Consider the following 12,654-nt stretch of genomic DNA (forward strand, 5'->3'; position numbering starts at 1 on the left):
GGGAGGTGGACAGACGGGTTTGGAGACGGACAGATGGGGAGATGGACAGAGGGGTTTGGAGCCGGACAATTCGGGAGATGGACAGACGCATTTGGAGACGGAGAGGGAGATGGACAGAGGGATTTGGGGCCCGACAGATGGAGAGGTGGACAGACGGATTTGGAGCCGAATCACAGGATGGGCAGCCGGGTTTGGAGATGCATAGAGAGATGGACAGAGGGGTTTGGAGCAGGACAGATCGGGAGACGGACAGACGCGTTTGGAGACGGGTAGGGAGCTGGACAGACGAGTTTGGAGGTGGACAGACGCGTTTGGAAACGGACAGATGGAGAGCTGGACAGGCGCGTTTGGGGACGGGCAGAGGGGTTTGGAGCCGGACAGATGGGGAGATGGACAGACGCGTTTGGAGACGGGTAGGGAGTTGGACAGAGGAGTTTGGAGATGGACAGACGCGTTTGGAGATGGACAGATCGGGAGCTGGACAGATGCGTTTGAAGACGGACAGATGGAGAGCTGGACAGACGCGTCTGGAGATGGGCAGAGGGGTTTGGAGCCGGACAGATGGGGAGATGAACAGACGCGTTTGGAGACGGGTAGGGAGTTGGACAGACGAGTTTGGAGATGGACAGACGCGTTTGGAGATGGGTAGGGAGAGGGACAGACGAGTTTGGAGCTGGACAGACGCGTTTGGAGAGGGACAGATCGGGAGCTGGACAGACGCGTTTGGAGACGGGTAGGGAGAGGGACAGACGAGTTTGGAGCTGGACAGACGCGTTTGGAGAGGGACAGACGAGTTTGGAGCTGGACAGACGCGTTTGGAGAGGGACAGATCGGGAGCTGGACAGACGCGTTTGGAGACGGGTAGGGAGAGGGACAGACGAGTTTGGAGCTGGACAGACGCGTTTGGAGAGGGACAGAGGGGTTTGGAGCCATACAGATGGGGTGATAGATGAGTTTGGAGACGGGTAGGGAGTTGGACAGACGAGTTTGGAGATGGACAGACGCGTTCAGAGAAGGACAGATCGGGAGATGGACAGTCGCGTTTGGAGACGGGTAGGGAGCTGGACGGACGAGTTTGGAGAGGGACAGATAGGGAGATGGACAGACGCGTTTGGAGATGGACAGAGGGGTGTGAAACCGGGCAGACGGGGAGATGGACAGACGGGTTTGGAGACGGGTAGGGAGCTGGACAGAGGGGTTTGGAGATGGACAGATGGGGAGGTGGACAGACGCGTTTGGAGATGGACAGAGGGGTTTGAAACGGGGCAGATGGGGAGATGGACAGACGGGTTTGGAGACGGGTAGGGAGCTGGACAGAGGGGTTTGGAGATGGACAGATCGGGAGCTGGACAGGCGCGTTTGGAGAGGGACAGATGGGGAGGTGGACAGACGCGTTTGGAGACGGACAGAGGGGGAGGTGGACAGACGCGTTTGGAGAGGGGCAGAGGGGTTTGGAGCCGGACAGATGGGGAGATGGTCAGACGCGTTTGGAGCCGGACAGATGGAAAGACGGACAGCCGGGTCTCCCGACGGCCGGACAGTGGGGGATGCCGAGGAGGAGGGAGGGGGGCGAGCAGGCCCGGCGTTGGGGGCGGTGGTCCGGGCTAGTAGAGCGAGCCCGAGGCGAGGGTGAGGAGCTGCTGCGGGGAGCCGTGGGGGTGTAAGTGGGATCCCAGCGGGCCCGCCGCCGCCGGGTACCAGCCGGCCGCACCGTCCAGGTAGCCCGAGGCGGCGGGGGACGTGCTGGACGCCGCGGGGTGGCCGTGGACCTGGTGGGCGAGCGTGCGGGGCGCCCCTCGGGGCTCCCACGGGGCGGGGGACTGCGGAGAGTTGCAGGTCATGGGGTCGCTGGAGCTGGGACTGTACTCGGTGGGCAGCTCGCCGTTCTTCAGGATCTTCTTCATCTTCGACCTTTTGTTCTGGAACCAGATTTTCACCTGGGGAGGAAGGGGCGGACTTGGAGCGGGGGAGACTCCCTGCCCCTCCCTCCCCCGCCCCCCAAATCGGCGACAGGTCGGCGACGGGCTTCCCCGCCCCTCCCTGGCGGGCTGAATGAATGAGAAGCAGCGGGGCTCAGTGGCGAGAGCGCGGGAGTCGTGGGTTCGAATCCCCGCCTGACTTCGGGCCAGTCGTTTCACTTCTCTGGGCCTCGGTTCCCTCCTCTGTCAAATGGGGATGAAGACTATGAGCCCCGCGTGGGACAACCTGATTGCCTTGCATCCCCCACAGCGCTTAGAACAGTGATTGGCACATAGTAACTGCTTAACAAATCTATTATTATTATTATTATTATTATTATTATTATTATTATTATTATTATCATCATTATCATTATCTCTGGGCTTCAGTTCCCTCATCTGTCAAATGGGGATGAAGACTTGTGAGCCCCGCGTGGGACAACCTGATTGCCTTGCATCACCCACAGCGCTTAGAACAGTGATTGGCACATAGTAAGTGCTTAACAAATACCATTATTATTATTATTTTGTTATTCTCTGGGCTTCAGTTCCTTCATCTGTAAAATGGGGATGAAGACTGTGAGCCCCGCGTGGGACAACCTGATTGCCTTGCATCCCCCCCCCCCCCCAGCGCTTAGAACAGTGATTGGCACATAGTAAGTGTATATATGTATATATGGTTGTACATATTTATTACTCTATTTATTTATTTATTTATTTATTTTACTTGTACATTTCTATCCTACTTATTTTATTTTGTTGGTATGTTTGGTTCTGTTCTCTGTCTCCCCCTTTTAGACTGTGAGCCCACCGTTGGGTAGGGACTGTCTCTATGTGATGCCAATTTGTACTTCCCAAGCGCTTAGTACAGTGCTCTGCACATAGTAAGCGCTCAATAAATACGATTGATTGATTGATTGATTGATAGTAAGTGCTTAACAAATACCATTATTATTATTATTTTGTTATTCTCTGGGCTTCAGTTCCCTCATCTGTAAAATGGGGATGAAGTCTGTGAGCCCCGCGTGGGGCAACCTGATGACCTTGTATCCCCCCAGCGCTTAGAACAGTGCTTGGCACATAGTAAGCGCTTAACAAATACCATTATTATTATTATTATTCTCTGAGCCTCTGTTCCCTCATCTGGAAAATGGGGATGAAGACTGTGAGCCCCACGTGGGACAACCTGATTATCTTCTATCCTTCCCAGCGCTTTGAACAGTGCTCGGCACATAGTAAGCACTTAACAAACACCATTATTATTATTATCTGGGTCTCAGTTCCCTCATCTGTAAAATGGAGATGAAGACTGTGAGCCCCGCGTGGGAAAACTTGATCACCTTGTATCCCTCCCAGTGCTTAGAACAGTGCTCGGCACATAATAAGCACTTAACAAATACCACCATCATCATCATTATTATTATTATCATTGTTCTCTGGGCCTCAGTTACCTCACCTGTAAAAGGGAGGGTTAAAACGATGAGTCACAAGGGTGACAGGAATTGTGGCCAAGCGAATTGGCTTGAATCTACCCCAGCGCTTAGCCCAGTGCCTTGCACATAGCCAGCGTTTAGGTGCAAATGACGGTAGAAGACAAAACAAACCAACGAACAAGCAAGCGAGAGACCCGGGTGGTGTGTGGAGGGGTGGGGTGTGTGTGTGTTTGTGTATAATAATAATGATGGCATTTGTTAAGTGCTTACTATGTGCAAAGCACTGTTCTAAGCGCTGGGGGATACAAGGTGATCAGGTTATCCCACGTGGGGCTCACAGTCTTCATCCCCATTTTACAGATGAGGTAATTGAGGCTCAGAGAAGTTAAGTGACTTGCCCCAGGTCACACAGCAGACATATGGCAGAGGTGGGATTAGAACCCATGACCTCCGGCTCCCAAGCCCGGGCTCTTTCCACTGAGCCACACTGCTTCTCTCTGTGGGTGGGAGTCCGAGCTATTTTTCTCTCTTTTTTTTTTTTTTGGTTTGACGTCCCCCTTTGAGTTCTGCTGCGGCGGTGGCTTTTGTTTGGACGCCCCCCAGGCGGACACCCAAATAAAACACGGTGAATGCGGGTGGTGGGGGGGGCAGGCCGTGGGACGCCCCCCCTCCCCGTCGCCCCTCCAGCCAACCTAATCCGGAACCTTCCCCGCCCCCTCCCCACCCCCGCTTTTTTCGGGAAAATCGACCAGGCAGGAATTCGCCTTCGATCCAAGGAGGCGGCGGCGCTTGGGAAGGCCTTGATCCTTCCAAAAACGCCCGGCGCCCGGGGGGGAGAGGCTGGGGGAGGGGAGGGGAGGAGAGGGGGTCTAAACACCGCATCCCCTCGGGCGCCTCTTCCTCATTACACCCCGAATAATAATAATAATAACAATAATAATAATAATAATAGCATTTATTAAGCGCTTACTATGTGCAAAGCACTGCTCTAAGCGCTGGAGGAGCCGCTGGGATGGTCCCAGGCGTCCCCGCGCCCCCACCCCCAAGTCACACTCGGCGCCCCCGGGAAAATCCTGGGAAAGATCCTCCCTCTTCCCTTCTCCTCCTCCTCCTCTCCCACCCCAATCAGCTCATCTCCCCCTTTTCAGCTCCCTAGCCTGCGAGCTCGCTGTAGGCCGGGATCGTCCCCCTTTATTTTTTATTTTAATGATGGCATCTGTTAAAGCGCTTAGTCCAGTGCTCTGCACACAGTAAGCGCTCAATAAATACGACTGATTGATTGATTAAAGGCTTACTGTGTGCGAAGCCTTTGTCCTGTACTTTCCCAAGCGTTCAGTCCAGTGCTCTGCACACAGTAAGCGCTCAATAAATACGACTGATTGATTGATTAAAGGCTTACTGTGTGCGAAGCCTTTGTCCTGTACTTTCCCAAGCGTTCAGTCCAGTGCTCTGCACACAGTAAGCGCTCAATAAATACGACTGATTGGTTGATTAAAGGCTTACTGTGTGCGAAGCCTTTGTCCTGTGCTTTCCCAAGCGTTCAGTCCAGTGCTCTGCACACAGTAAGCGCTCAATAAATACGACTGATTGGTTGATTAAAGGCTTACTGTGTGCGAAGCCTTTGTCCTGTACTTTCCCAAGCGTTTAGTCCAGTGCTCTGCACACAGTAAGCGCTCAATAAATACGACTGATTGATTGATTAAAGGCTTACTGTGGGCGAAGCCTTTGTCCTGTACTTTCCCAAGCGTTTAGTCCAGTGCTCTGCACACAGTAAGCTCTCAATAAATACGACTGATTGGTTGATTAAAGGCTTACTGTGTGCGAAGCCTTTGTCCTGTACTTTCCCAAGCGTTTAGTCCAGTGCTCTGCACACAGTAAGCGCTCAATAAATACGATTGATTGGTTGATTAAAGGCTTACTGTGTGCGAAGCCTTTGTCCTGTACTTTCCCAAGCGTTTAGTCCAGTGCTCTGCACACAGTAAACGTTCAATAAATAGGACTGAATGAAGAAATGACCGGATCCTTATGTCCGGAGGGCAGGACGGGGTGGGGGTGGGGGGCTCCCTTTCATTCATTCATTCCGGTGTATTTTTTGAGCGCTTACAGTGTGCAGGGCACCGTACTAAGCGTCTGGAAAGGACGATACAGCAACAAAGAGAGCCCAGGAAGGGCTCACCCTTGTCCAGGGACTCGGGCTTGGCTGCGGTCCGGCCGGTGAGGTTACCTGGGTCTGGGTGAGGCCGAGGGAGGCGGCCAGTTCAGCCCTTTCGGGCAGGGCCAGGTATTGGGTCTTCTGGAATCGCCTCTGCAGGGCGGCCAGCTGGAAACTGGAATAAATGGTGCGAGGCTTCCGCACTTTCTTCGGTTTGCCGTTCACCATCCTCACCTCCGGCTCCGCAGCCTCTTTCTCTAAACAAGAAGAGGAGGAGGGACTCAACAACAGCAATCAATCAATCAATCAATCAATCGTATTTATTGAGCGCTTACTATGTGCAGAGCACTGTACTAAGCGCTTGGGAAGTACAAATTGGCAACAACAACAACAACAACAATAACTGTGGTTTTTGTTAAGCGCTTACTATGTGCCAGACAAGGCCTCTCTCTGCGCAATCCCGCGTCTTTCCCGCATCTGTCCGTCGCCCCCGGCCTCACCTCCCGGCTCTGGGCCTTAGAGACGGTCACCATTCATTCAGTTGTATTTATTGAGCGCTTCCTGTGTGCAGAGCACTGTACTAAGCGCTTGGGAAGTACAAGTCGGCACTCTATAGAGACGGTCCCTACCGAACAACGGGCTCACAGGACAGCAGAGAGGACTTGTCCAGCCACCGGGGACAAATCCGGGTTTGGAAGCGACCCTATAGACACCCCCACACTTGAGTCCCCAAATTTTGAGTTGGTCGGTCACCCCAGCGCCCCGCAATCGGGCCGGGGGCACGGCTTCCCTCCCCCTCCCCTTTTGTCATCTGATGAACAAAATCTCAAGCGAGACAGTGGAGACCCCCCTCACCCCCTCGCAAGGGTGTCTAATCGACTCTCACCCTCTGAGAAGCGATGGGCCACACTCTGGTCTCCCTCCTACCGGGCCCGGGAGATGCGAAGGTGTATCCGCGAGGACGCACTTTCGGGGTGTGTTTGTGTGTCTCTGTGTGTGTGTGTCTGTGTGTTTCTGTGTGTGTGTGTGTAGGCGCTCCCCTTTGTGTCTGGGTTGGCGCACGGATGTTGGTTTAGCTCTGTGTCTGCGTTGGAGGGCCTCTTGTTTTTAGTTTGTGCCTGTGTTTGTGAGTCCGGCTGGTGCGTTTTTTTGCGGGGTGGGGGTCTCTCTGTGCTGTGTGTGTGTGTGTTTGTGTGTGTGTGTGTACGCGCGCCCCTTTGTGTCTCGGCTGGCGCACGAATGTTGGTTTAGCTTTGTGTCCGCGTCGGAGGGCCTCGTGTATTTAGTTTGTGCCTGTGTTTGTGAGTCCGGCTGGTGCGTTTTGGGGACGGAGAGGGGGCTTTCTAGGCCGTGTATCTGAGTGACTCTGTGTGTGGGTGGGTGTGGGTGTGTGTGTCTGAGAGGGAGTGTGTTTGTGTGTGTGTGTGTGTGTGTGTGTGTGTGTGTGTGTGTGTGTCTGCGCGCAGCGTGGCGGTGGTCTGGCCTGGCCCGCGCAGAGATGCTAATATTAGCCAAGCTATGAATGTGGAACCGATTCATTCAGTCGTACTTTTTGAGCGCTTACTGTGTGCAGAGCACTGGACTAAGCGCTTGCTGCAACTCGGTCCGGAAATTCTCCAACCTCCCTGCCTCCCCGGACCCCGATTTTCCCGCCGGACCCCCTCCCCCACCCCGTCAGGGGACCCCCCCCCTTCCCCCCACCAGGATAACCCCAATTTCTAGCCTGGGAGCCCGTTGTTGGGTAGGGATTGTCTCTATCTGTTGCCGATTTGTCCTTCCCCAGCGCTTAGTCCAGTGCTCCGCGCGCAGTAAGCGCTCAAGACCATAGTAAGCGCTTAATAAATGCCATCATTATTAAATACGATTGAAGAAATGCTTAGTCCAGTGTTCAGCGCACAGTAAGCGCTCAAGAAATAGAACTGAAGGAATGCTTAGTCCAGTGCTCAGCGCACAGTAAGCGCTCAAGAAATAGGATTGAAGGAATGCTTAGTCCAGTGCTCTGCACATAGTAAGCGCTCAGTAAACACGATTGAAGGAATGTTTAGTCCAGTGCTCTGCACATAGTAAGCGCTCAATAAACACGATTGAAGGAGTGCTTAGCCCAGTGCTCTGCACATAGTAAGCGCCCAATAAACACGATTGAAGGAATGCTTAGTCCAGTGCTCAGCACACGATAACCGCTCAAGAAATAGGATTGAAGGAATGCTTAGCCCAGTGCTCTGCACATAGTAAGCGCTCAATAAACACGATTGAAGGAATGCTTAGTCCAGTGCTCAGCACACGATAAGCGCTCAAGAAATAGGATTGAAGGAATGCTTAGCCCAGTGCTCTGCACATAGTAAGCGCTCAAGAAATACGATTGAAGGAATGCTTAGCGCAATGCTCAGCACACGGTAAGCGCTCAATCAATCAATCAATCGTCTCTATTGAGCGCTTACTGTGTGCAGAGCACTGTACTAAGCGCTCGGGAAGTACAAGCTGGCAACGTATGGAGACAGTCCCTACCCAACAGTGGGCTCCCAGTCTAAAAGGGGGAGTAGGATTGAAGGACTGCTCAGCCCAGTGCTCTGCACATAGGAAGCGCTCAAGAAATAGGATTAAGAAGGAATGCTCAGCGCAGTGCTCAGCCCATGGTAAGCGCTCAAGAAATAGGATTGAAGGGCTGAATGAGATGATACCCCCCCCCCCCCCCCCCCGTTTTCCAGGAGTCCAGGAGTCCGGGCCCTTTTCCCACTCCCTCCGGCCTTCCCGAGGGGGTCTCCCCCAGCCCCTCTGGAGCCGGGGAGAGGCGCCCCTCCCCCGGCGTCTTGTTGGCCCCCTCCCCAACCTTGGCCTTACCTGTCTGGCAGGAGGGGCCGGGGGTCCGGCCGTAGCCCCCTCCCCCGCCTCCGTACTGGGGGTAGGGAGCGTTGTAGCCGAAATCGGGGTAGGCTTTGGCTGGGTAGTGGCCGGAGTACTGGTAGGGGAAGGCTTTGGTGCCAACCCCGTAGCCCCCCGACAGGCCGTACAAGTCCGAGTGGGTGGTCGCCGGTTCCGGGAGCGGGGGAGACCCCTGCGGGGGAGGGTGGGGGTGGGCCTGGGGCATGGTTGGGGGTCCCGGGAAGGGGCTCTGGGGGGCCGGTGCCCGCCCGCTGGCAAACACCGCCGTCATGGCAACGCCCGGCCCTGGACCGGCGGCCGGAGGAGGGTGGGAGGTGGGGAGCGGGGGAAGCGCCCCCGGGATGGGCACGGGGGGCCAGGGAGGGGGGCCTCGGGGGTCCCGGCCCTGCCTCTGCCACCCCCGGTGCCAGCCGGGCGGCCTCCGCTCGGGAGAGGCCACGGGCTAAGCCGACATGGCTCTGCCAGGGGAGGAGACCCGACGTGGAGAGATGGAGACGGGAGGGAGGAGGAGGAGGAGGAGGAGGAGGGAGGGCAGAGGAAGAGGAGGAGGGGCAGGAGGAAGAGGCTGCCCGCCTCCCTCGGGGCCGCCCCGGTTAAATCCAGCCTGCCTTTAGAGAAGCGCCGTGGCTCGGGGGAAAGAGCCCGGCCTTTGGAGCCACTGGGCTCCGCCAATTATTAGCAATAATAATGATGGTGATGGCGTGTAGTAAGCGCCTGCTACGGGCGAAGCACCGTTCTGAGCGCCGGGGAGGTTACAAGGTGGTCAGGTTGCCCCACGGGGGGCTCGCAGCCTTCTTCATCCCCTTTTAGACTGTGAGCCCACTGTTGGGTAGGGACTGTCTCTAGATGTTGCCAATCTGTACTTCCCAAGCGCTTAGTCCGGTGCTCTGCGCACAGTAAGCGCTCAATAAATACGATTGATGATGATGATGATGATCCCCGTTCTAATAATAAGGATAATGGCATTTATTAAGCGCTTGCTATGTGCAAAGCACCGAGCGCTGGGGAGGTTACAAGGTGGTCCCACGGGGGGCTCACAGTCTTAATCCCCGTTTTAATAATAATAATAATGGCATTTATTAAGCGCTTACGATGTGCAAAGCACTGTTCTAAGCGCTGGGGAGGTTACAAGGTGGTCCCACGGGGGGCTCACAGTCTTAATCCCCGTTTTAATAATAATGATCATGGCATTTATTAAGCGCTTACTATGTGCAAAGCCCTGTTCTAAGCGCTGGGGAGGTTACAAGGTGGTCAGGTTGTCCCAAGGGGGGGGGCTCACAGTCTTAATCCCCATTTTAATAATAATAATGGCATTTATTAAGCACTTACTATGTGCAAAGCCCTGTTCTAAGCGCTGGGGAGGTTACAAGGTGGTCAGGTTGTCTCACGGGGGGCTCACAGTCTTAATCCCCATTTTAATAATAATGATAATGGCATTTATTAAGCGCTTACTATGTGCAAAGCCCTGTTCTAAGCGCTGGGGAGGTTACAAGGTGGTCAGGTTGTCTCACGGGCGGCTCACAGTCTTAATCCCCATTTTAATAATAATAATAATGGCATTTATTAAGCACTTACTATGTGCAAAGCACTGTTCTAAGCGCTGGGGAGGTTACAAGGTGGTCAGGTTGTCCCACGGGGTGCTCACAGTCTTAATCCCCATTTTAATAATAATAATAATATTGGCATTTATTAAGCACTTACTATGTGCAAAGCCCTGTTCTAAGCGCTGGGGAGGTTACAAGGTGGTCAGGTTGTCCCACGGGGGGCTCACAGTCTTAATCCCCATTTTAATAATAATAATGCTCACAGTCAATCCCCATTTTAATAATAATAATGGCATTTATTAAGCGCTTACTATGTGCAAAGCACTGTTCTAAGCGCTGGGGAGGTTATAAGGCGGTCAGATTGTCCCACGTGGGGCTCACAGTCTTAATCCCCATTTTACAGATGAGGTAACTGAGGCACAGAGAAGTCAAGTGACTTGCCCAAAGTCACACAGCTGACAGTTGGCGGAGCCGGGATTTGAACCCATGAACTCTAACTCCAAAGCCCGGGCTCTTTCCACTGAGCCACGCTGCTAATTGTCAGCTGGGTGGCTTTGGGCAAGTCACTTCACTTCCCTGGGCCTCAGTTTCCTCATCTGTCAAATGGGGTTGAAGACTGGGAGCCCCCCGTGGGACAACCTGATCGCCTTGTAATAATAATAATGATGATGATGGCAGTTATTAAGTGCTTACTACGTGCAAAGCACTGTTCTAAGCGCTGGGGTGGTTACAAGGCGATCAGATTGTCCCACGGGGGGCTCACAGTCTTCATCCCCATTTGACAGATGAGGGAACTGAGGCACAGAGAAGTGACTTGCCCAAAGTGACACAGCTGACAAGTCCCCCTTCTAGACTGTGAGCTCACTGTTGGGTAGGGACCGTCTCTATATGTTGCCAACTTGGACTTCTCAAGCGCTTAGTACAGTGCTCTGCACACAGGAGGCGCTCAATAAATACGGTTGAATGAATGAATGAAGTGGCGGAGCCGGGGTTTGAACGCATGACCTCTGACTCCAAAGCCCGGGCTCTTTCCACTGAGCCACGCTGCCAGCGCTTAGAACAGTGCTTTGCACATAGTAAGCGCTTAATAAATGCTATTATTATTATTATTATTATTATTATTATTATTATTATTATTTGCCCTTTTACGCAGGGCGGGCGGAGCGGGACCCATCATCTCCAGCGGGCAAAGGACCCATACTGAACACCGCAACTCGCCCAACGAGTTTCGCACAACAAAGCTGGCAGGGGGAGGGACAGAGGAGGAGAAGGAGAAGGAGGAGGAAAAGGAGGAAAAGGAGGAAAAGGAGGAGGAAGAGGAGGAGGAGGAGGAGGGAGGGAGAGGTTCCAGCCAGTCTGTGCCCCGAGGAGCCGCCCTGGCTGGATTCGAACCCGGAACTTGGGGCCCTGGGTGAGGAGCTGGGCCTGGAGGGGCATGGGGAGCAGCCTGGCTTTCTCCCTGGAGGAGGTGCCCCTCCGGGGCGGGGGAAGGGGCTTGGGGTGGGGGGAAACTGTTGCCGAATTGTACTTCGAAAAGCAGCGTGGCTCAGTGGAAAGACCCCGGGCTTGGGAGTTAGAGGTCGTGGGTTCCAATCCCGGCTCTGCCAATTGTCAGCTGTGTGACTTTGGGCAAGTCACTTCACTTCTCTGGGCCTCAGTTACCTCATCTGCAAAATGGGGATTAAGACTGTGACAACCTGTGGGACAACCTGATCACCTTGTAACCTCCCCAGCGCTTAGAACAGTGCTTGGCACATAGTGAGCGCTTAACAAATGCCATTATTATCATTATTATTATTTAATAATGTAATAATAATAATGATGATGATGGCATTTGTTAAGCTCTTACTAGGTGCCAAGCACTGTTCTAAGCGCTGGGGAGGATACAAGGTGATCAGGATGTCCCACGTGGGACTCACAGTCTTACAGATGAGGTAACCGAGGCCCAGAGAAGTGAAGTGACTTGCCCAAAATCACTTTGGAGATGGGATTAGAACCCATGACCTCTGACTCCCAAGGCCGGGCTCTTTGTCAGCTGTGTGACTTTGGGCAAGTCACTTCACTTCTCTGGGCCTCAGTTCCCTCCTCTAGGAATCAATCAATCAATCAATCGTATTTATTGAGCCCTTACTGTGTGCAGAGCACTGTACTGAGTGCTTGGGAAGTACAAGTTGGCAACATATAGAGATGGTCCCTACCCAACAGTGGGCTCACAGTCTAGAAAGGGGAGACAGAACAAAACAAAACATATTAACAAAATAAAATAAATAGAATGGGATTAAGACTGTGAGCCCCACGTGGGACAACCCGATTACCTAGTATCCCCTCCAGCGCTTAGAACAGTGCTTGGCACATAGTAAGCGCTTAACAAATACCATTATTATTATTATTATTACTTCATTCCTTCATTCAATCGTATTTATTGAGCACTTACTGTGTGCAGAGCACTGGACTAAGCGCTTGGGAAGGACAAATCGACAACAGAGACAATCCCTACCCAACAACGGGCTCACAGTCTAGAAAGACTTTCCAAGTGCTTAGTAATAACAATAATAATAATAATAATAATAATAGTATTTGTTAAGCGCTTACTATGTGTCCAGCACTGTTCTAAGCGCTGGGGGAGCAGGTTGTCCCACGTGGGGCTCACAGTCTTCATCCCCGTTTTACAGATGAGGGAACTGAGG

The 12,654-nt window shown here is 53.2% G+C and overlaps 1 protein-coding gene across 1 annotated transcript; it reads right to left on the reverse strand.

The window, feature by feature from the left end:
• Window positions 1–1,587: 1,587 nt before the first annotated feature.
• DLX5 (distal-less homeobox 5) lies at window positions 1,588–8,694 on the reverse strand. Its single transcript, XM_038742614.1, has 3 exons — window positions 8,382–8,694; window positions 5,616–5,800; window positions 1,588–1,937 (listed from the first exon to the last, which is right to left on the reverse strand). The coding sequence occupies exons 1-3, from the start codon at window positions 8,692–8,694 to the stop codon at window positions 1,605–1,607; spliced, it is 831 nt and encodes a 276-aa protein (XP_038598542.1). The 3' UTR covers window positions 1,588–1,604.
• Between the last annotated feature and the right edge of the window lie 3,960 nt (window positions 8,695–12,654).

This window comes from Tachyglossus aculeatus, chromosome 2, assembly GCF_015852505.1.
Source record: "Tachyglossus aculeatus isolate mTacAcu1 chromosome 2, mTacAcu1.pri, whole genome shotgun sequence".
Classification (NCBI taxonomy): Eukaryota; Metazoa; Chordata; class Mammalia; order Monotremata; family Tachyglossidae; genus Tachyglossus; species Tachyglossus aculeatus.